The sequence below is a fragment of the Colletotrichum jinshuiense genome, chromosome 8 (assembly GCF_051148585.1).
Source record: "Colletotrichum jinshuiense chromosome 8, complete sequence".
Lineage (NCBI taxonomy): Eukaryota > Fungi > Ascomycota > Sordariomycetes > Glomerellales > Glomerellaceae > Colletotrichum > Colletotrichum jinshuiense.
The window spans coordinates 1,244,223-1,263,401 of NC_139315.1; the positions used below are offsets into that span (position 1 = coordinate 1,244,223).

A 19,179-nucleotide genomic window follows, 5' to 3' on the forward strand; every position below is an offset into this window, starting at 1 on the left:
TGGGCGCTTGCTCACCCGCCAAACTTCCGCTCCTGCAATGTTCCTGACTACCTGCAGCTTTTGGCGGCAGCACATTTTCAATTTCGACGCAACCAGCTCCTACGCAATATCTAACAGTCGCAGCCTTTTTCTTCATGAGTGGACGGTGTTTTTTTCCTTGCAAAGAAACATCTTTGAAAGTCTTGCCCGCAATCTTTTGGTCACATCATCTTGGTGACGTACCACATCAGTATGCCAGGCAACAAGGGGTCTAACCAGGCGGCCACGCCTCAGAGACCGTCATGTTCTGTCTGCTACGATCTCGACCGAGAGCATATCCCATGCTCCAACCAAAACAAAACTCTCGCGACCCTGACACGTGAGCTTCAAGACCTTATCAAAGCCAGCAAAAGAGGGTGCCAGACTTGCTACGCGATCAGGACCGCCATTGTGCGGCTAGGGAACGTCGACTGCCCCAAAAAAGATTTTGAGGCAGAAATGTCATTCGTTTGCATATATCTTACCCAGCTTGTCAGGGTAGCAGGCTTTGCCGCCTATCGGAACTCCGAAGGAAGGCTGAAGTCCCTTCATATTCGGTTTGAGCTGTTTACGAAGCCAGGTAAGAAACATCAACGACAGCCCACCTTGAATTCCTGGGGCTGATCTTAGTCTTGCCGCAGATAAACCATCACCTTGGCCAGCATTCGGCCCAGCAAGAGAAATTACCCAGAAGTTAAATTCAAAACGTCGGCAGAAAATGGTTCGCGGTTGGATAAGCGATTGTACCAAGTCGCACAAATGTTACAGCATCACGATGCGTGATGGTGAAGCTGTCACCGACCCAGAACGCAGCCCGGCGCCTAGGCGATTATTGGATCTCGGCACCAACCCACGAAATGGTCTGAAGTTGGCGGACGCTTCTCTCTGCTCTGGCCCTTACGTCGCCGTCATTCACGGCTATGCAGGTCGGCTGCAATCCACTTTTCCACCCACGACCACCCAGAATCTGGAGCGGCGCCGAAAAGAACTGCCGTGGTGGCAGATTCCGTTGGCTTTGCAAGAAGCCCTAGTCGTTGCCAACGAACAAGGCATTCGATTTGCTTGGATCTCAGACTTTTGTGTGGTCCAGGACGATGAGGAGGACACGAACTGGCATTTGGACAGGGAAGACTTCATCTTCCGACTTTCACATTTCACCATTGCTTTAACTGGTGTCAAAGACCTTAGGCTCAGCAATTTTAGCTCCCGCAAGGTCACCTCGGACGACTCGGACGAATCGACCGAGTCTATCACCATCCAACTAAGCCGACACGGCCGCAAATACCCAATTCAGGCTCGCCATAGTATGCATTCTACCCATTGGATCTTTGCAGAGAGGAGGCTTTTGGATCCCATATTGCATAATGGGTATCCCACAAAGCCCACGGCTGTCTACACAGGGCTTTTCAAGCATGCACCCACATTCCAACGCCTTATGCTGTCTCCCAAATTGCTCTATCTTCATAAAACCGAAATGACGTGGTCGTGCCTCGAGGGAAACAGATGTGAGTGTGAAGATCAATATTACTTGACTTCACATGAGTCCTTCTCATTTCCAGGGCCGAAAGCAATATTTCATTCAACGAAGTCGCTTGGTGATCTTGCCGATGTGTTTCGGCTTTACATGAGCCTGCCTTTGCCAGAACCTGATACGAGACTGGTACACATGGCGAGTCTGACTCGGTTTATATCGCAGGCCAGCGACAAGAAATATGTTGCCGCTATCTCGGCAGACACCGCCGAGGCACTAGCAGAGGAGCTTCTTTGGAGTCTGAGCCCGAGGCGTCTGGACATTGAGCCTGACAACGAAGTACACCGACATCACACTCGTCACATTCCGACATGGTCCTGGGCTTCCATGGTACTCAATGAAAGACGGTACATCCAAAGCATCGCATTACTCCTCCCCACATTCGATCTTGGGTCTCTAGTCTTGAACTCAGCATTCCATTACTGGGGCACAAAATATAACCCGGCGCGTGGCAGTTGTGAGGATGGTTTACTAGCCAGCGATTACAAGCTTGTCGTTTCCGGACTTGTGATACAAGGAAGAGTAACACTGCCGTTAGGCAACGACGATGATGACGTGGGCTACCTGAACTTTGTGCCAATAAACGGCTTGTTCCTCAGACCTCTGTCGTCTGCGAGATTCCAGCCGGACTGCGAACGGTTCGTCGCCTCTTTTAAAAACGAAGAGCGACTTGCGCAGTTTTCCTTTCTCTTGTTTGGTACCGCGGAAGTCGAGGACTATGACTACCCGCCCAAAGGCGCCGACTTCGCCGACACTTGTGTTGAGGTTGGCCTCGTCCTGCGTGCTTCGCAACGAGATTACGGACTGAATGGGCACGAGCGAGTTGGTACGTTTACGGTACCCAAGGACTACAACTTATTTGCGAAAGCCGAGGTGCAAACGCTGTTGCTTGTTTGAGTTAGAAGGAGACAACAGAGCAAGGGGGGGTTAGGTTGAGAGTCTCGGCCAGAAGAGGGCATTAGTTTACTCACAATTCATCTGCCACCAAGTGGCCAAAGTGCACTTTTATGGGTATACCCAAAAGATTCGATGCCCATAACATTCCGTATCTTAGGTTTGCTCTCCAGGAAATGCCAGTTACCCTGGCCCAGTTCGGCGTTGAATTGCAACACACTAACTGACCGGCCAGCTAGCCAGCACCGCCCGGACAGCAAAAGTCCACGTCGTCTAAACCTGGCCGCGACCGTACGTATCTCTCGACTCACCAATCTATATTCTCTTGCCTGCTGCCCCCAACAAGGATAGAACTGGTCATAGTCTTTACAGAAAAGATGAATAGAAATAAAAATAAAACTTGGGTCATTGAAGTGCACGGCCTGACAAAAACAAAAAAGTTTGCCCAACCTTTCGAGCGGGCGGCCGAAGATGGCAAAACAATCACGCGATCCGTGGGACTCGAACCCACAGCCTTCCGATGCCTTTTCATGTAGACACACGTAAAAGTCGGACGCTCTGACCAAATTGAGCTAGGAAAGCGGAAGAGTTGGCTAAGTCTGACGCAAGTAATTGGTGGTTATAAGGCGGAGGCCGGTGGAGTCATTCACTGGGCCGTGAGCTGCAATACGAATCGCTAAACGATCCAACGCAATTCCCTTGTGTGATGACAACATTGTCCAACTCGTCTTTGGGAGGTAAAGTCGCCAGATAGGATTATCTGTCAACCAGAAACCACTCTCTGCATACACAGGCATAGACTATGGCTAGATTGCCTTTTCGTAGACAACTCCCAAATGAGAGCAACGCTAGGTGCATCTCGGTGTGGTGTGTTGACACTTGTTAGACGCTTACAGAGGCGTCTGACATCACAGCAAGCAGCTGCTTGGATCGATAGCTCAGTGGTAGAGCGAGAGATTGCAGTTCTCCAGCCGCAACCATCTCTAGGCCCCGCGTTCGAATCGCGGTCGGTCCTTGACACCTAATCTTTTGCCGAAAAACTCATCGTGCGTCAGTTTCTTTTTTGTGCGTCTCCGCAAATGGGACTCGCTTCCCTTGCATTGGCGTCGTCCAGTTAAAGTTACTGTGTGGTCTGGCGACCCCACACACCTCGTGTTGATCATTTTAGCACTGGAAGGCACATTAGACAGTAATACTTTATTTACCTACCATCTATGGAATAGGATATTAGTTGTCTTCGCATGTTCCCCGGGATTGCGAGACATTGGCGGTTTTGCCTCCTTGCGAGGAGTCTCTGGACTCGTATTATAGAGGTACTACAAGTGCTGCACCCGCTAGCATGGCGAACCCCCAAACAGCCAGAATTACACCGCTTGTCTTTGAAGACCTAATCCTGCTGGACATTCCAGCACTGGGCGACTCGGTTGGGCTGCCTGAAGAGCTCTGTGCCGTTTCTATCGATGCCGATGCCGATGTCGATATCAACGTCGATGTCTGTACTGCAATATCTCCTCTGTTTACCAGCGTTATCCCAGGAGTGACAACTACGCCACTGAATGCTGTGCTTTCGTCCGCTTCAATGGTGTACGTTGAGGCCTCGAAGCCCCATGTCGAACCCGTCACTGACAAGGAGCTGCCCGTTACCAGCCTACCATGGAAGGTGTAGATTCTTTCAACGATCGTGTACCCGCCTCGAAAAACGTACTGGCAGCCGGTCGTGGCTGTGTAGGCTTCTCTTGGAACCGTTGAGAAGCACCCACCAAGATATCTTGCATTGTAGCCGCTACTTATCATAAGCACATTTTTCCTCGGAGTAAAAACGACCGGGATGGTCAGAAATTACCTAGGGCAACACATTATCGCAGTCTCTTGAGGCTCCATGGCAGACATGAAGAAATTGGGAGATGGCTCCAGTGCGATTGTGACTTGGGAATTGAAGCGGGTTGAGGTGCCATAATCGAGTGTCAACGTTGGGTTCGCGAAAACGCCACTCAGAGAGAGGAACGAAGTCTCGGCCCGGACGCCGAATCCAACAGTACTCCAGCCAGACGGGCATTGGTTCGCCGGCGAGTAGTAGAAATTAACGTTGTTTCGCGCTGGATCGTTTCGTCTCGTGGAATAAATTGAGTTCATTTCTCTGCCTGACGGGATACAGTCGTTGTAAGGGTCGGCGTTGATGTCGCAGGTCTGTTGGTAGAAGGGTACCCCAATCCTCCCATCATTGCGCCGAGCAAGTGCAGGAGGACGCGTTATTGTAGCACATGCTGCTGGAGCAGTCCATGTCGTTGTCAACGGACCCAAGTTAATGAAGGTGGATTGAGAGAGGGTGGGTGTTGGCATGTTGGCGGCAATCAAAATTGAAGCCGCCTGGGCGTTTCTTCAAAATCAACACGCACGTTGGAATAAAGTTCGAGGTAACTTCGTCTGACCAGTTCGCGTAAGGGGAGAAGGGTGAACAGTTTATTTAAATTGGTCCTTGGCGGCAGCCTGGCTCTTAAGCGATCCAATATTGCAATAGTTGTGGCGCAGGACAACCATACCGGTATCATATCGGGCTTCTGTGGTGAGCTCTGATTGCTGGAAAGTCTAGGCCGATACCGCTCTAACCTATTTTGAGTGTAACGCCGCTCATGATAAATGCACTTGGAGTGGAAACGTCGGGGGGTTACTTCATCAAATAGGGACTTTGGTATGATCCTCCCCAACTGATCGGATGGTCCATTAGGCAAATCCGCCGGGCTGCAACGCGCTTAAACCTGGCTTTTGGGCTTAGAATCCGTATGTTACATTAGTTTTGATTCTTCAACATCATACAATTATGGTAAACCAAATTTGATCAAACATAGAGAGTGATTCTGTTACGCATTTAACTCCAATACAATGCGAACCAATTTAATGTTTCCCAGTCCACAACAACACTCCTCTTATCTCAGACCTTGTTCTACCCTTCTCTTAGGATACGAGAACATTAGGTGCTGCAGCCAATCTCAATGCCCGTGGCGAACAGATCGCCACCGACGGGAATGAAACCAGCAAGGGCACCAGCAATGGTTCCGACCCAACCGCAACCTCCAGACTCGGTGTTGGCAGTGGCACCAAACTCGATGATCAAGTCATCAGGCTGCAGGCGGCCGTCGATGTAAGCCGTCACACGCAGTGAAGAGGGCACCTTGTGGCCCCAAGTGTGGTTCATGCATTGCGCCAGACCGGGCGAGTTCTCGTTGCGGCACGCATATTCGCAGTTGCGAGCACTCTGGGGACCGCAAGCGGCATCGGAGGTGTAGCCGACGCTCTCCATCCAGGTGAGGCCCCGGCAGCCGTTGAAGACCTCGTAGCCGTATGGATCCGACACCCTACTGAGCACCTCCCACATGGACTGGACTAGGCCCTCGCGCATCTGGTTGTCGGTCAGGCCGGGCGTCTGGCCCCAAGCGCCGTTGATCTTGACTTGAACGGTCACGTCCGGATCGTAGTCCTCAGAGTGTGTGCATTCGTTGGTTTGGGCGCCAAAAGACCGGTCCGTCATAATGGCTCTGGTGTTGCCTGCCTCGCCGTAGATGGCTTGCCATGTCGCGGCAAAGAGGTCGAGGTTACCGACGTCGATCATTCTGTCGCTGTATCGCACCTCCATTTGCACCAAGGCCGAAGCCTGTGCTGCCAAGGTGGCAAGGAGAATGTTGCTGGTGGCCTTCATTTTCTCTACCACTCAGGTATCAGCTATATCCCTTAAGGTATGGCGATAGCGTGTCTTGCTGACTCACAGACGAGGCTTCTTGAGACCGGGAAAGGAGCTGAGCGGTTTTGATAGAAGCGGTAGTTGGAGGCTAGACACGCTTTGTCGGCGATACAGATCAAAATGAGAGAATTACATGGAACGAAAGCTGTGCTTTATATATTTCTTGCCATGGAGATATCCTGAAATGATCATATCCAAGTTCGCGGCAGTGGCATCCCGCCGGCAATGTTCCGCCTGGATTTCTACGCTGGCTTCTCCTGCCAAGATCTGTCATTTCCTTAGACTCTCTCTTTCGGCGTTGTATGAAGGCATACATTCCACAGTTGATTTGACCTGTCAAGTCTCATCGTCATAGTAGGCTAGAATGCGAGACTATACTCCACGCTTGGGCCGGGGATTCGTATTGGCCATATCCGAGAATGGACTCTTGGGTCGCATTAAACTACAAATTGGGAATACTCTGACCCATACGAACCACTCTTTAGGACCCAAGGTAAAGGTCCTAACCAAAAGTTCGTGAAGTCAGGTCAGCCAAGAACTCCCAGTGTATGCGTGTTTCAGCTTGTCTAGCTTGGCTTATACAAGCCACAACGCTTGAGTCATGAATGCGATGGATGTGTTAGTGATGGCTATAAAACATTGACCTATTCGTCTTGGCGGTGCCATTGCATTGCGATGATTGTATTGATGCCGTACTATATGCTAGGAGATGCATCATCAGACACAAGTGCGAATTACTGCTTGCCCTGCAAACACTCTCTGCAATAGCACCAGGGGCACTTAGAATTATCAAGGACGGCACTGTTTGCTATAATCGTAAGGATCTCACAGGAAGAGTCTCTATCAAGGTGTCAGTTATCAAGTGGATTATCGGGAGTGTCCCGAACTATGCGCCGCAAACCCATCTATATATCTAGATTGTATCCATAGTTCGTCTCATTTTCCTCCACGAGGTTTACGCATTTTGATAAGATCTGCAATATAAGTGATATTTTATGGGTCATTCCCACCTGATCCCAGCTGCCGCGGGATCCGAGTCTGTCGCACTGCCCTCTTGGAAGCTCGTTCGAGGAGCTGTTCTCGAGGGTAAAGGACCTGCGAGTCATTTGGAGCTCCATAGGGCTGACTCGTACCATCCGCAAATGCGCCCGAGCGCATACGGAACGGATGCCTCTATCATTCACAAGAATATTACCATAGTCGATTGCAGGACGGTGCGAACCTTTCTTTCAAAAAGCACAATCCATCGACCACCTAAGTGTGATCCTGGTTATTTAGAAAGGCATTACAAATGACTTGTTCGGATTCACCTGGTTTGAGACAGTGCCCAGTTGTGCTTCATCCGAAAAACTCAGGGATTTGACAACGTGACGCAGAGTAAAGGTCATGCTTTCCCACGGCCATCTATAGTGTAGGCTTCGTAAAACATAGTTCCATCTCTTTGTGTTTTTGCAACTGCATTGATAAATTAGCAAATCTGCATATACAAATAAGTGCGTGTATAAATGTGTATGCATGTATAGCAAAGCGGCTCCACACAATATGGCCCTTGGCACTTGTGGCGCTCAAGTTACATCAGCGCATCGCATCGATGTCAAAATAACAACAAACCACACTTCAGCCCTCTTCGAATGAATGCGGATCTATAACTTGACGATAAGCCATAGGCGCTCAATTCAAGTAAAAGCTAGGACTTTACCATCGTCTGCTTATCTCGGCTCACAAATATTAGGGAGATTTCTCACATTACAAGGGGCCCAATGGCCTAGATGGTCACGAAACCTTACGCTTCTTTGATTTCAGATGCGTTCTTCAGAGCAAGTTCAAGACGGTTATTAAGTGCTTTCCGCCCTCTCTCAGATAGATGTAACGTTGACATCGTTCTAGCAATGTTTGGCAGAGCTTCCCGACTATACTCGTCCTTCCACCGGTTATTGAGTCTGGCCTTCAAGCTCGAGTCGTATAAGGTGGCCAACTCCTGACTATTGCACAGACCTTCCTGTTACTTCAATTGACGGAGAAGATGAATGGCTATTCGCTTGAGTTCCGAGTTTTCGCAAAATGCAAAAATATACGCAAGCGAGAGTACATTGTCGACCGGGAGCGAAAACATCGGCCTAGGAGGTTCGTCTCTCGTGAACGCAATGTCCTCTGCCATGTGTCCAACTTCTCCACATAACAGGTCTCGTTCTGCTTATCAAATATCTCCCAGCTCCTCTTGGAAAGCGAAACGCCTTCAGCTCCGTCAAGCAAGTGAAGTGACTACAGGGCTTTCGACCCGCATGTCGGGTGCTGAAGTACCTTATCGCACTGTCACCTCACGATCTTGAGTTAAATAAGCACTGGACAACAGATAAGTGTGATGAGACTGACAGGCGACAGGTCCACCATGAACCTCGCAATTTCCAATTGGGATTTCCTGCTTTCCTGGAGTGTATCGCTGCTAAATCACTTAATGCCACAGTAGCGTTGGACGGTTCTATACCGAATGACATGATTGACAAAAGATGCTCTGTGAGAAACGCCGAGCGCAACGATGGCGTGCTTCACAGAGTCAGAGTAGTATCCCAGCGGTAAGATGTAGTTACTCCATAACTTGACCGAAGGTGTCGAAGGCGTGAAATACGGAACAGTACACCTGTGAACGTAATGGACCATCATTGTTTCCGAGGTCGCTTCCGAAATGTCCCAGGTAACTGGAGGCGTCAATTTCAGCACTGGCAAGACTTGTCTTCTGGTGTAAAATAGGTGGCATTTGCACTAATATGTCGCGCGGTCTATGGTGTGTTCGAGTAGCCGTTGCACCTGTGCTTGTCTTTTTTGCATCTTTGCAGATAGGTTTCTATTCATCGCATCTCGTATGATGTGCTCTAACAACACGGTCAGCGACCGGGGATGGGGTTATGTATGAAAAGTAGAGACAAGGGCATCCATCATGTGGGCAGGGTGGAAGAGGCAGATGCCTTGCTTGCTACTGGCGAGGCAGACGGCGCCAGATGAACGACTCTGCATTGTGCTAAAGTGGCATCCTCCATCACTATTAATACAGACAGATCAATAAATATAGGCCTGGATTTGCTTTGATTGCTTTGACTGCTAAGCTGATGACGTCCAAAAGACCAACATCAGAGGCGCCAGGTTCAACATGAAGTGAAGGTCCGCAATCATTGTAGATTAGTTTATTATGGTAGATTTGAACCCTTCCCTGCCGTCCTAACGTTGAGAATAGTAATTTAATGCTGTTTAAGCCGCTTATTATGGATAGATGGCGATATGACCTTGGCGGAGCAATCAGTTAATATGAATTTCATATTCATAGGCTCTAGGGGGAAGGGGGTGGCGTGGGGCGGTTATCATTACGTTTATATGCTTAGTTGTCAGTCAGAGACTGGGTGAATTTCTGTGCAAACCCTTCGCGCTTTCACTTCCCCGCCTCAAAGGTTGTCTGAGTGTTTCTTGGAACCAAATCTCTTTCAGTCGTCCTCCACTTTAACTCACTTCGGCTGCGGCTGCTGCTTCTCACCCGACAGACCGTATGCATGCTTTGTAGCCAATGTGTAGAAGAGCATGATCACAACAAACGTGGTCCAGGTATTGAGGAAGGCGGCGAGGAGAACGGAATACTCGTTTTCGTAATAGAAGTAACCAAACGCTGTCAGGCTAGTGGAAATAAACATCCAGCAGATGTGGATCAGCCAGAGGATGGCGCTGATGAGGGCAATCTTGGATGCCTGAGATACCATTGTCAGCACAGCGATGCCGCATCACTCCACCATGGGGAAACCTAGGCCTACCTCGTGCATGGGACCGTTCTTGGCATTGTTGTTGGTCTTGGCGACATAAAACATGGAGCCGACGGCGCAGAGGACGTGGACGACGTAGCAGGCCAAGTTGAAGACCGTGGCCACGTAATACCTGATGGCGACGTTATCGTGACCGCTGTCGCTTCCGCTCCAGGAATCGGGGTCCTGACGCTCGGCGTAGTAGCTGATGAGCAGAACCGCGGACGTGAGAGCGAGCAGAGAGACGAAGGCCGAGCTGCCGAGAGCAAAAAGCCTGCCGATGCGGTACCGCTTGGAAGTCTCGTCGGTGCGGAGGATGGTGAAGGCTCGGGCCAGGTAGAAGAGGGCGAGGAAGACGGCAATCTGGGTGGCGTTTTGGGCGAACAAGGTGAGAGTGTCGAGAATGCCGAGGGCGATAACTACGGGATCTTTGTATGAGATCACGTCGTCAGGCGAATTGTTGATAAAAATGATGGAAGAGACAACGTCAAGAAGATACGTTCTGCGGTTGAAAGAGGAGGTTAGCAGTCGGAACCATGACAAGGTTGAGGCACCGGGGGTCAGAGCCGACGTACGTGGAAAAGAACCCGAGCGCGGCGACAGCGAAGGAGATCCATCGCCGGGCAGGGTCTTGACGGAAACCGGCCTTGCGGATGAGGAGGACTAGGAAAACGATTGCCGGGATGAGGACTACCGCTTTGAGCACGATGGCTACGACGCGGATGACATTGTAGAATTCTACCATCTCTGCAGCCGTTACTATTTGATAATTCTGTGCTGGTTGTTGTGGAAATTGTCCTTCCAAGCTGTCCAGGCAGCACTGAGTTGGACGCAGGAACTGACCCAAAAGTCAGGATTGCGATGCCGGGCTGATGCACCACGGGAAAAGACTAGGGCAGAACCTAACTTAAGTATCAACACTCATCTCTTATCTTGGCGAGCTCATCGCGTGGGTCTTTAATTAATTGTCGTCCTCCTTTGGACGAATGCTCTGCGTTCCAACACACAAAGGTTGGAAAGGGGCTGTTGCTGCTGCTGTGCCGCACACATGCTCTAGGCAACGATAGGTGGACTCCTCCCTGTCTCGTCTCTTTGGGCGTCTCGGGCGCAAGAATTGCTAATACCACCCACCTACCAAAACTGCAGGCCGTGCCAATAAGAAAAAAGAAAAAAACCCCGATCTCAGGTTTTGTTTTTTTTCTCTTAGTTTTTGTTCCTGCTGCTTGCGGTCCAATGATTTGCGGGTGGGCGTGTATCGCTTGTCTGCCATGCCAAAGTTACGGGAAAATAAGCCTTGGACGTCCGGAGGGGGCGCTGGGGAGCGGTGGATAGGCTAATTTGCGCCTGCAGCTTAATGCTGGCTATACCTAATCTTTCCGTACCCACAAAGCAGTGGGATGTTTTTTTCTTGGCTGGGACGCCGCCATCCCGTGTGCACCCGTCAAAAGCTCGGGCCCTGGCAGATATATTGAACCTTAACATTCAACCTTAAATCTTTGTTATGTGGATGAGTCGATCAATCAGCCTTCCTCGTCATACCACAACACATGCACCTTGACCATCAAATGTAAGTTGAGAAACGTAGAACAAGATAATTCGTGTCAACTTGGGAAAGAATAACAGTCAATATATGTTGCGTGCAATGCATAAAGTCCTCGATGAAAAATCACCAGGTCGTCGCTCACCACTATGGCCAAGAGATCGTCTGCAATCTGTAAAGCTCCCTGCTCGTTTACCACCGACTTGAAATATCATCCCGTGGGCATGTAAGGGGGCCATTTGCAGTACTCCCGAGACCGTGGGCATGGAGATGCCGGTGTAGTCGTTTCAGTGAAATAGCTGAAAAGAATGTATTTACTTGTGTCGTATAGAAAAAAGATGGCAAGTGAGCGACGTCAGATCCAAGTACCCAGCAGGTGGCATTTTCAAGTCATTCAACGATGTCATATAGTTTGATCCCTAGCAGATTCGCAGTTGCATCAGAGATTCACAAATACAAATACGTGAATGTGAAAAACTTTACCCAATGTCCACGGCCCCGCTCTCGGCTTTGTGATGGCGGAAAAAACACCATGTCAATAAACGTTTACCTTTCGATTCATCAGTACAACTCGTCATCCATGCGGCGTTTGAGCAGCCTGTTATTCAAGGAAGTTGGACGAGGTAATGTTTTTGCTAGGTTATCTACCTATGGGCGCCAGCCACAAGGTGGAGGTCCGACACCGTTTACTCTTCATCAGGAAAGACGTAGTCATTGTATAGCAACATCTCGCCCTCATCCCCTGCCTCCCGTCTCAGCTCCTCGCTCGAACATATTAACAACTCCCATTTTGCTGCCTTGGCCTGGGTACCGCCTGGGTAGATGCTTTCGCCAGGATTGGAGTCCACCAGGGTATAGGGACGTCCAACGACGCACGTGTCCAACCACAACGTCGTTGGCTCCTTGTCCCGAACCGCCGCATCCAGACAGCTTGTGGCATTATTTGTTCTGTGGACGCTGACACCCATCTCTTTGGCACGCCGCTCCAGGTAGTCGACATAGTAGTTCTGGTTGGCGCCGCTGAGCCAACTATGTGCCTGCTCCTGGCGGGCTTGCTCCCAGAGTTCCCCGCAAGGCTCTGGGGAAAGCTCATCCCAAAGAACTCTGTAGTCACCCTCAATACATGCCATTGCTGCCTGCAGCTTCATGTCCGGACGGCGACGCACAAGCTCCTTCAACGTAGACTCCCTCGGAATTAGTGGCCACCATATCAAGGAGGGCATATCGTCCCGGCTAGGACTGTTCGGCGTGATGTGTGACAAATCGTTGACCATGATGAATCGCGCTATACAAGCGGTTTTAATATGGCACAACTCTGACTGAATTTCCTGAAGCGACCACCACTTGGCAAAAGTGGTGTTGTGATAGATGCCACGGACAGCGGCCCTGGCCTCGTCATGTAGCATTACCGGCCTGCGAAGGCGCACGTAGCGGTCCAAATTTCCCTCATAAGCCGCCATGAGAATCAGCGCGTCCTTGTTGGTGGTTTGCAGGTGTGGGAGTAGAGGCGTGTAGAAAAGGGCGAGATCTTCAGGCGAGAGCGGTTTATAATTGGTGACTTTTGACGAGACTTTGTCAATGTTGTAGTCTTCAGCGATGTTGAAATAGTGAAGACCCCATTCCTCATACTTTTCCGGCCCGAGACGGACGTTCAATGACGATCGTACTGCTGTATCGCCGTTCATCCAGGTTGGTGACGATGGGTTATCGAAGTTGAAGGTCCGGTTGTAGTCGTTGAGGACCGCAAAGCAGACGGGCTGCCTCATGATGGTGTCTAGGATAGCTTTTGAACCCTCGCTTTCTGAGTTGTCCCTAGCTTCCTCCGCTATCGAGACTTCAGGGAGGATATCCAGCTCGTGGTAGAGTTTGGCATAGCCTGCGACCGCACATGCTCGACCAACAGTATACCGCATTTCGGGGTAGCGCATCAACAGATCGCGGTAAGTTTCCTCTCTCGCTAGATCTGGATACCAGATGCAGTAGGGCTTGTCGTCGTCCCTCACTATCTCCGGGACAATGTTGCTCATAATGAGCCGCGCGTTGCGAGCGCGAGCATAACATCTTCTGTCTGACTCCGAACAGAGCTTCCGCACAGCCTCAGAGTTTGCAAATGCTTCATTGTGCCGAATTCCGTGTATTATACATGCCTCGACCCAGTGATTCGGGTCAGGCGGTAGACGATGGCCGTGGAGAGCATCCACATGGTCCTTATCGGGCGGCGCATATGGCGGCATTGTGAAAATGACCTTGAATTTAGGAATTACGCGGTTACCTGTAGAAAATTTCCTATGGCCAAAAATAGGGATGAGGCAGTCCAGAAAGAAGGTGAAGATTGCGTTGGTTGGTGATGAACGCTCATAGGCTCAGGGGAGGCTATCTATTTTATATTCATGTGCATAATCTTGCTGTGTGTATCCGTATTGTTTGTAGAAATACATCTGAGCTAGCGCCTCCAAGCCCCGCCTATTGGTACCCGCAGGCCCCATTAAGTGAGGACTCACCCCCCCTGCTCCCTGAGGCAGTAGGAATGTACTGTGTGTACTTTTCCTCACCTAGCTTTATCTGATGGCAGATAGTTCACTCATTTGAGAATGTCACCAACAACTCCAAACAAAGAGTGAAAATAACCAGAAACTACACTGTTCTGCTTCATATTTTAAAAAATCAAGAGTCCTCTACAGTTTTACCAAAGGTCCCCCTCTAGCGGACTTAACGAGAACCGACAGGACAGCAATAGAGACGTGTATCTACCCACTTTGCAAAACAAGTGTTATGGTAGATACCGCGAATCACTGCAGATATTTCGCCTGGTATGCGTCGTGGTCGTCGTAGTCGTGAATAGCGTTCGATATTGCCATCCCACGCAGCCATATTAATCAGTACATCCTTGTTGCTAGTGGGCAGGTGCTTAGGTAGCGGCGAATAGAGGAGTGAAACGTGCTCATCCTCTAGATGCTGAGCTACGGATTGGTTGTCCTCTTGGATGTCGAAGTATTTTTGAACATAATAAGAGCTGTCTTGGGAGAGACAATTGCCGCCGAGCAATGAGGAACGTACAGCCACATCTCCATTTAGGTATGGTCTGACTGGAGGGTTTTCAAGTTTCACTGTCCGCGTATAATCATCCATAACCTGGTACAATGTGGACTGGCTTGTAATAGTTTCAAAGATGGCGGTAGTACCGGCAGTCTCTTTGTTGTTTTGAGCTTCTTCGGCAACGGAGACATCCGGAAGTAAGTCGAGCTTGTTGTACAGCGTAGTATAACCGGTAACTGCGCAAGCCTGACCGATGTGATAACGCATTTTAGGGTACCGATGTGCGAGCTCCCGATATGTATTCAACGGCCTCGTAGAACCCGTCTGAAACCATCCACCACTCGTCAAGCTGCCAGATTTTCTCTGATAATGGACATGGGCCCAACTTGGGTCCCGCTCTGTATGTTCCAAGTGCAGGCAAAGTACTTGGTCGTTCGGGTATCTATTTTTAAGCTTAGACCCTTTGCGCGATGCTGGATTGTTGTATGCCTACGCCAGATCATCATGAAATCCGGCATCAGGGTTTTGTCCCCGCCTCCTGACATATACTCTCTTCGCCCACTTATATGCCTCAGCTCCAACCATGAACAAAAGCACATCAATGAAAACAATGGCCCACTCCCAGCTAATACCGTGGTGCATAAACACCACATGATCCAACACGGGGATGTACAGCGTCGGGAACACGACGAAGAACACAACCACCACCGAGAAGAACAGAAACTTATTTCCCCAGAGGTGCCTGGCCCACGCCTTGAAGCCGTCGGGCATGTAGAAGAGCGACCGCCGCGAGTCTATGAGCTCCCAGGCAAATAGCAGGAAGATCCAAGTCATTGTCGTGTAGCAAGTGGCGCGGGCGCGGAATACGGGTTCGCAGAAGGAGGAATAGCCGTTGTTGCAATCGACACCGAGGTTGCCGTCGTTGAAGCCAAAGATTACGACAGTGAAGGAGCCGAGGACGCAGCCGGCCATGAAGATGCCGTAGACTACCATGTCAAGGATGAATTCGTGGGTGAAGACGCCGTATTTCAACTTCGCGTTGCGTCAGTAAGTCACATTTCATACAGAAACAAGTTGGGAAACGGATGGCTCACGTTCTGCGGTGGGCGGTTGAGGATATCTGGCACCGCCTTCTCGAAGCCGAGCCCCGTCTCACAGAATGCACCAGTGCCCAGCAACATCCAGAGAATCTCAACAGGCGACAACAGGAAGACAGAAGTATTCGATCGGTCCTTGAATGCCAAGCCCGTAAGCAGCGAGATGACGAACCCGATGTTGGCTGCCAGGACGTGAAGGATGAACTTCTGGATGTTGTCAAAGATACGGCGGCCTTCTTCGATGGCGTTCAAGATCGAGGCGAAGTTGTCGTCTGTCAAGACGATGTCGGACGACTCCTTTGCAACGTCGGAACCAGAGCCCATGGCAATTCCAATATCGGCACGCTTCAAGCTCGGGCTGTCGTTCACGCCGTCGCCGGTCATGGCAACGTAGCGACCACGTCTGTGAAGCGCCTCGATCATTCGGACCTTTGTGCTCGGTGCACATCGCGCCACGACCAATGGCAGCTGTGGCAACTCATCGATCTGTTCATTTGACAGTGCATCGAAGTCGTGCGCAGGCATCACCATCGCTCCGGCTATGTCGGCGGGGAGAAGCCGGAACTTTTCCGCCGACGGCAGGATGCCTACTTCTGTAGCAATGGCGCGGGCGGTCTGCGGGTGGTCGCCGGTGAGCATGTGCACGATGATTCCGGCGCCCTGGCACGCCCTCACGCTTGGTCGAGACTCGGGACGCGGTGGGTCATAGATGCCAATGAGACCACGGAAGGTGAGGGTGTGTTCAAAATTGTTTCTGTTTGGGGCTTTGCCGTCGGCGAACTGGGCCTCTGTTATATTGTTCTCGAGGGCTCGGTGCGCAAGAGCGAGGACACGAAGACCCTGCCCGGCAAGGATTTCCATGTTTTTCAGTATATCATCTTTCTGGTTGTCGGTGAGGGGCCGGATGTCGGTATTGAATGCGATGGTGTTGCAGGAGGTCAACACACGCTCGACTGCGCCCTGCATAGTTCAACTCGTTAGTGGCATGATTTCAATATTTGGTTGTTGTAGGCGGCAATAAAAGATCTAGGAAGTCTCTACCTTGGTGAAAACGTGCATCTTCTGTGATGCGATGTGCCGAAAGATGACAGACATCTTCTTAACATCCGAGTCGAAGGGAAACTCGGCAACCTCTTTCCAGGCAGCATCAGAACCTCGCGATAGCTGTAACCTGTTCCATCCGAACCGAGAGGCGAAAACCTCAATCGCAATCTCGGTAGGTGCGCCGCGGGCTTGCCACTCGCCGGGGTTAGCTGAACTGTCGTCGCTCTGCTTCAGAGTAGCCAGATTCGCCAGCGACGCCACGTTGAGATACCATTCCAAAGCAGGGTTTTTGTTGTGCTCTTGTTGGGGATCTACTGGATCAGTTGTCTTGACGTTCTCCGTCTCGGCTTCGGCACTGATGTCCTTCGGTTGTCCGGCAGTGAATTGGACTTGACCGGCAAATGGGTTGTACACATCATTTGTTGTCTGAACAGAATAGGTGCCACATCCTGGTAGCCATGCTTTGCGAACGACCATGCGGCCTTGTGTTATGGTACCAGTCTTGTCGGAGCAGATGTCTTGAAAAACTGAGTTAGACATTGAATGATTCCTGTACATGTATATGGCGGGTTGCAATTGAAAAGGGGCGCTTACTGGTTACTCCACCAAGCGCTTCGAGGCTGGAGAGGTTGCGAACGATAACATGTCGCTCAAGCATCTTCTTGGTGCCAGCAGCCATAGTCACCGTAAGCACAAGCAAGAGTGAGACTGGAATTGTGCCAATGGCGGTCGTGACAGCGTAGATAATGACGTCCTTGCGTGAATCAAACTTGTTGGCGCCAAGAACCACTATGGCGCAAATGATGGCGAACAAGAACAGCCACAGAAATAGCTGGGAGAGCTTCTTTTGCAGCGGCGTACCAACAGTAAGGCCCAGGAACTCTCCGATCCATGCACGCACAACCATGTATCCGGCAGCAACGTAGGCAAAGATCGAGGCGCTGCCGTCCTCGTTGCGCTTCACGTGTGATAGGGCCCTCTCCTTGGAGCCTCCGCTTAGAGCGCCAGCGATCAGGCCAATCTCGGTGAACATGCCGGTAGCGAACACAACGCCACGACCGCGCCCTTTGGTGACAACTGTCGAGCTGTAGACCACATTGAGACGGTCTCCAGGGCCTGTGTCTTCGTCAAAGGTCAAGTTGGGGATCTTGGAAACTGGTGCTGATTCCCCGGTAAGCAATGCCTCGTCCGCTTCTAGGTTGACAGCCTCAATAAGCCTGATATCAGCAGGTACCGAGTCGCCCGTGTTCAAGTCCACAATATCTCCAGGTACGATTTCTGCTGTCGATATCTCAATTGTCTTGCCGTCGCGGAAAACATTGCAGGTTGGCGAGCCGAGATTTTTCAGCGAGTTGATCGTCTTCTCGGCTTGTAATGTCTGGAAGAACCCGATGAAGATGTTGAGAACAATGATACCACCTAGAATACCACCTTCGATCCAGGCTTGAATCCCGAAGCTCGCGCCCAGTGCCAACAGGAGAACCTGAACATATGTTAGATGTAATGAAGGGGAAGCCTCAAGGAATGTAGCTTTTTGGGTACAAGCCATATGGTAATAACCACACAACACAACTCTTGCACAAATTTGGCTTCAACTCACCAATGTCATGGCATTGAAGATCTGCTCAAGAAATATCTTCAGGGGTTGGACGCCCTTCTGTTGGTGAAGTTCATTTCGTCCAAGTTCCGTCAGACGACGTTCTGCTTCATCGCAACCCAGTCCTTGGGCAGTGTCGACTTTTAGTTCCTCGACAACTTGGCGGAATTCCAAAGCATGAGGTGGTCGAGACAACGGTTGGTTTGACTGTCCCGAGACGTGCTCTTGGAAGGAGTCCGCGCTCTTTTCATTGGAGACCGTCATGGCGAAAAGACAAGTCGGAACCGAGAACTTTATTGCAGCGCGTGTAACAAACAGATTCCATCTGGAGAAGGAAAACAAGAATCCAGGTAGAACTCAACCACATACGCAATATTTGTATTCTTCTACACACCTATCGACTGACAGAATGCTCCACCGGGAGCTTGGACGAGGCAGAAGTATGATAGCTCCCATCTTGAACCCGAAAAGGCAACCAAGACTCAACTGCGGCGAAACTAGGCATTCCATCATCGGTTTTGCATGTCCGTTCCTAGAGTTTAAAGCGGTTCTTCCCAACGAGTTTGCCATCTACCTGCAGAACTGCTCGGCAGATTAAAGTATTACGTGACATGTACGTAACTGGACTTCAAGTCATTGGCTTTTACTAAAACGGCATGTGCTCGATCAAACTGATGAAAATGACTGTGAGCAGGGTAAGAGAGTTACGAAGAATTTACTAGAACTAAGAGATGGCCAACTTCGATTCGGTCCCGGCCGCTATGCCGACAGGGACCCAGAAAGTTTATGCACGCCATGTAGTTGGGTTGCCTGATCGGGAAACTGACGTCGGGGACGCAATGCGGCTGACTCTGGTGGGGGACCCACGTACGTAACGGAAACGAACGCCGTAGACACTAGCAGG

General features: G+C 50.4%; 5 protein-coding genes across 5 annotated transcripts; 1 reads left to right on the forward strand and 4 right to left on the reverse strand.

Annotated features, from left to right (window-relative positions):
- Nucleotides 1-736: 736 nt before the first annotated feature.
- Nucleotides 737-2,720, forward strand: EsH8_VIII_000353 (uncharacterized protein; the record flags this gene model as incomplete). The annotated part of the gene is made up of 3 exons (XM_083269395.1): nucleotides 737-1,322; nucleotides 2,088-2,375; nucleotides 2,683-2,720. The coding sequence occupies 3 exons, from the start codon at nucleotides 737-739 to the stop codon at nucleotides 2,718-2,720; spliced, it is 912 nt and encodes a 303-aa protein (XP_083129163.1).
- Nucleotides 2,721-5,411: 2,691 nt separating this feature from the next.
- Nucleotides 5,412-6,137, reverse strand: EsH8_VIII_000354 (uncharacterized protein; the record flags this gene model as incomplete). The annotated part of the gene is made up of 1 exon (XM_083269396.1): nucleotides 5,412-6,137. One exon carries the CDS (start codon nucleotides 6,135-6,137, stop codon nucleotides 5,412-5,414), a length of 726 nt encoding a protein of 241 aa, XP_083129164.1.
- A 3,536-nt stretch (nucleotides 6,138-9,673) lies between these two features.
- EsH8_VIII_000355 (uncharacterized protein) lies at nucleotides 9,674-10,706 on the reverse strand (the record flags this gene model as incomplete). Its single annotated transcript, XM_083269397.1, has 3 exons — nucleotides 9,674-9,910; nucleotides 9,974-10,463; nucleotides 10,537-10,706. 3 exons carry the CDS (start codon nucleotides 10,704-10,706, stop codon nucleotides 9,674-9,676), a joined length of 897 nt encoding a protein of 298 aa, XP_083129165.1.
- A 1,481-nt stretch (nucleotides 10,707-12,187) lies between these two features.
- On the reverse strand, nucleotides 12,188-13,735 carry EsH8_VIII_000356 (uncharacterized protein; the record flags this gene model as incomplete). Its single annotated transcript, XM_083269398.1, has 1 exon — nucleotides 12,188-13,735. The coding sequence occupies one exon, from the start codon at nucleotides 13,733-13,735 to the stop codon at nucleotides 12,188-12,190; it is 1,548 nt and encodes a 515-aa protein (XP_083129166.1).
- A 1,291-nt stretch (nucleotides 13,736-15,026) lies between these two features.
- On the reverse strand, nucleotides 15,027-18,539 carry EsH8_VIII_000357 (uncharacterized protein; the record flags this gene model as incomplete). The annotated part of the gene is made up of 5 exons (XM_083269399.1): nucleotides 15,027-15,569; nucleotides 15,632-16,594; nucleotides 16,676-17,196; nucleotides 17,273-18,161; nucleotides 18,279-18,539. The coding sequence occupies 5 exons, from the start codon at nucleotides 18,537-18,539 to the stop codon at nucleotides 15,027-15,029; spliced, it is 3,177 nt and encodes a 1,058-aa protein (XP_083129167.1).
- Nucleotides 18,540-19,179: the final 640 nt, after the last annotated feature.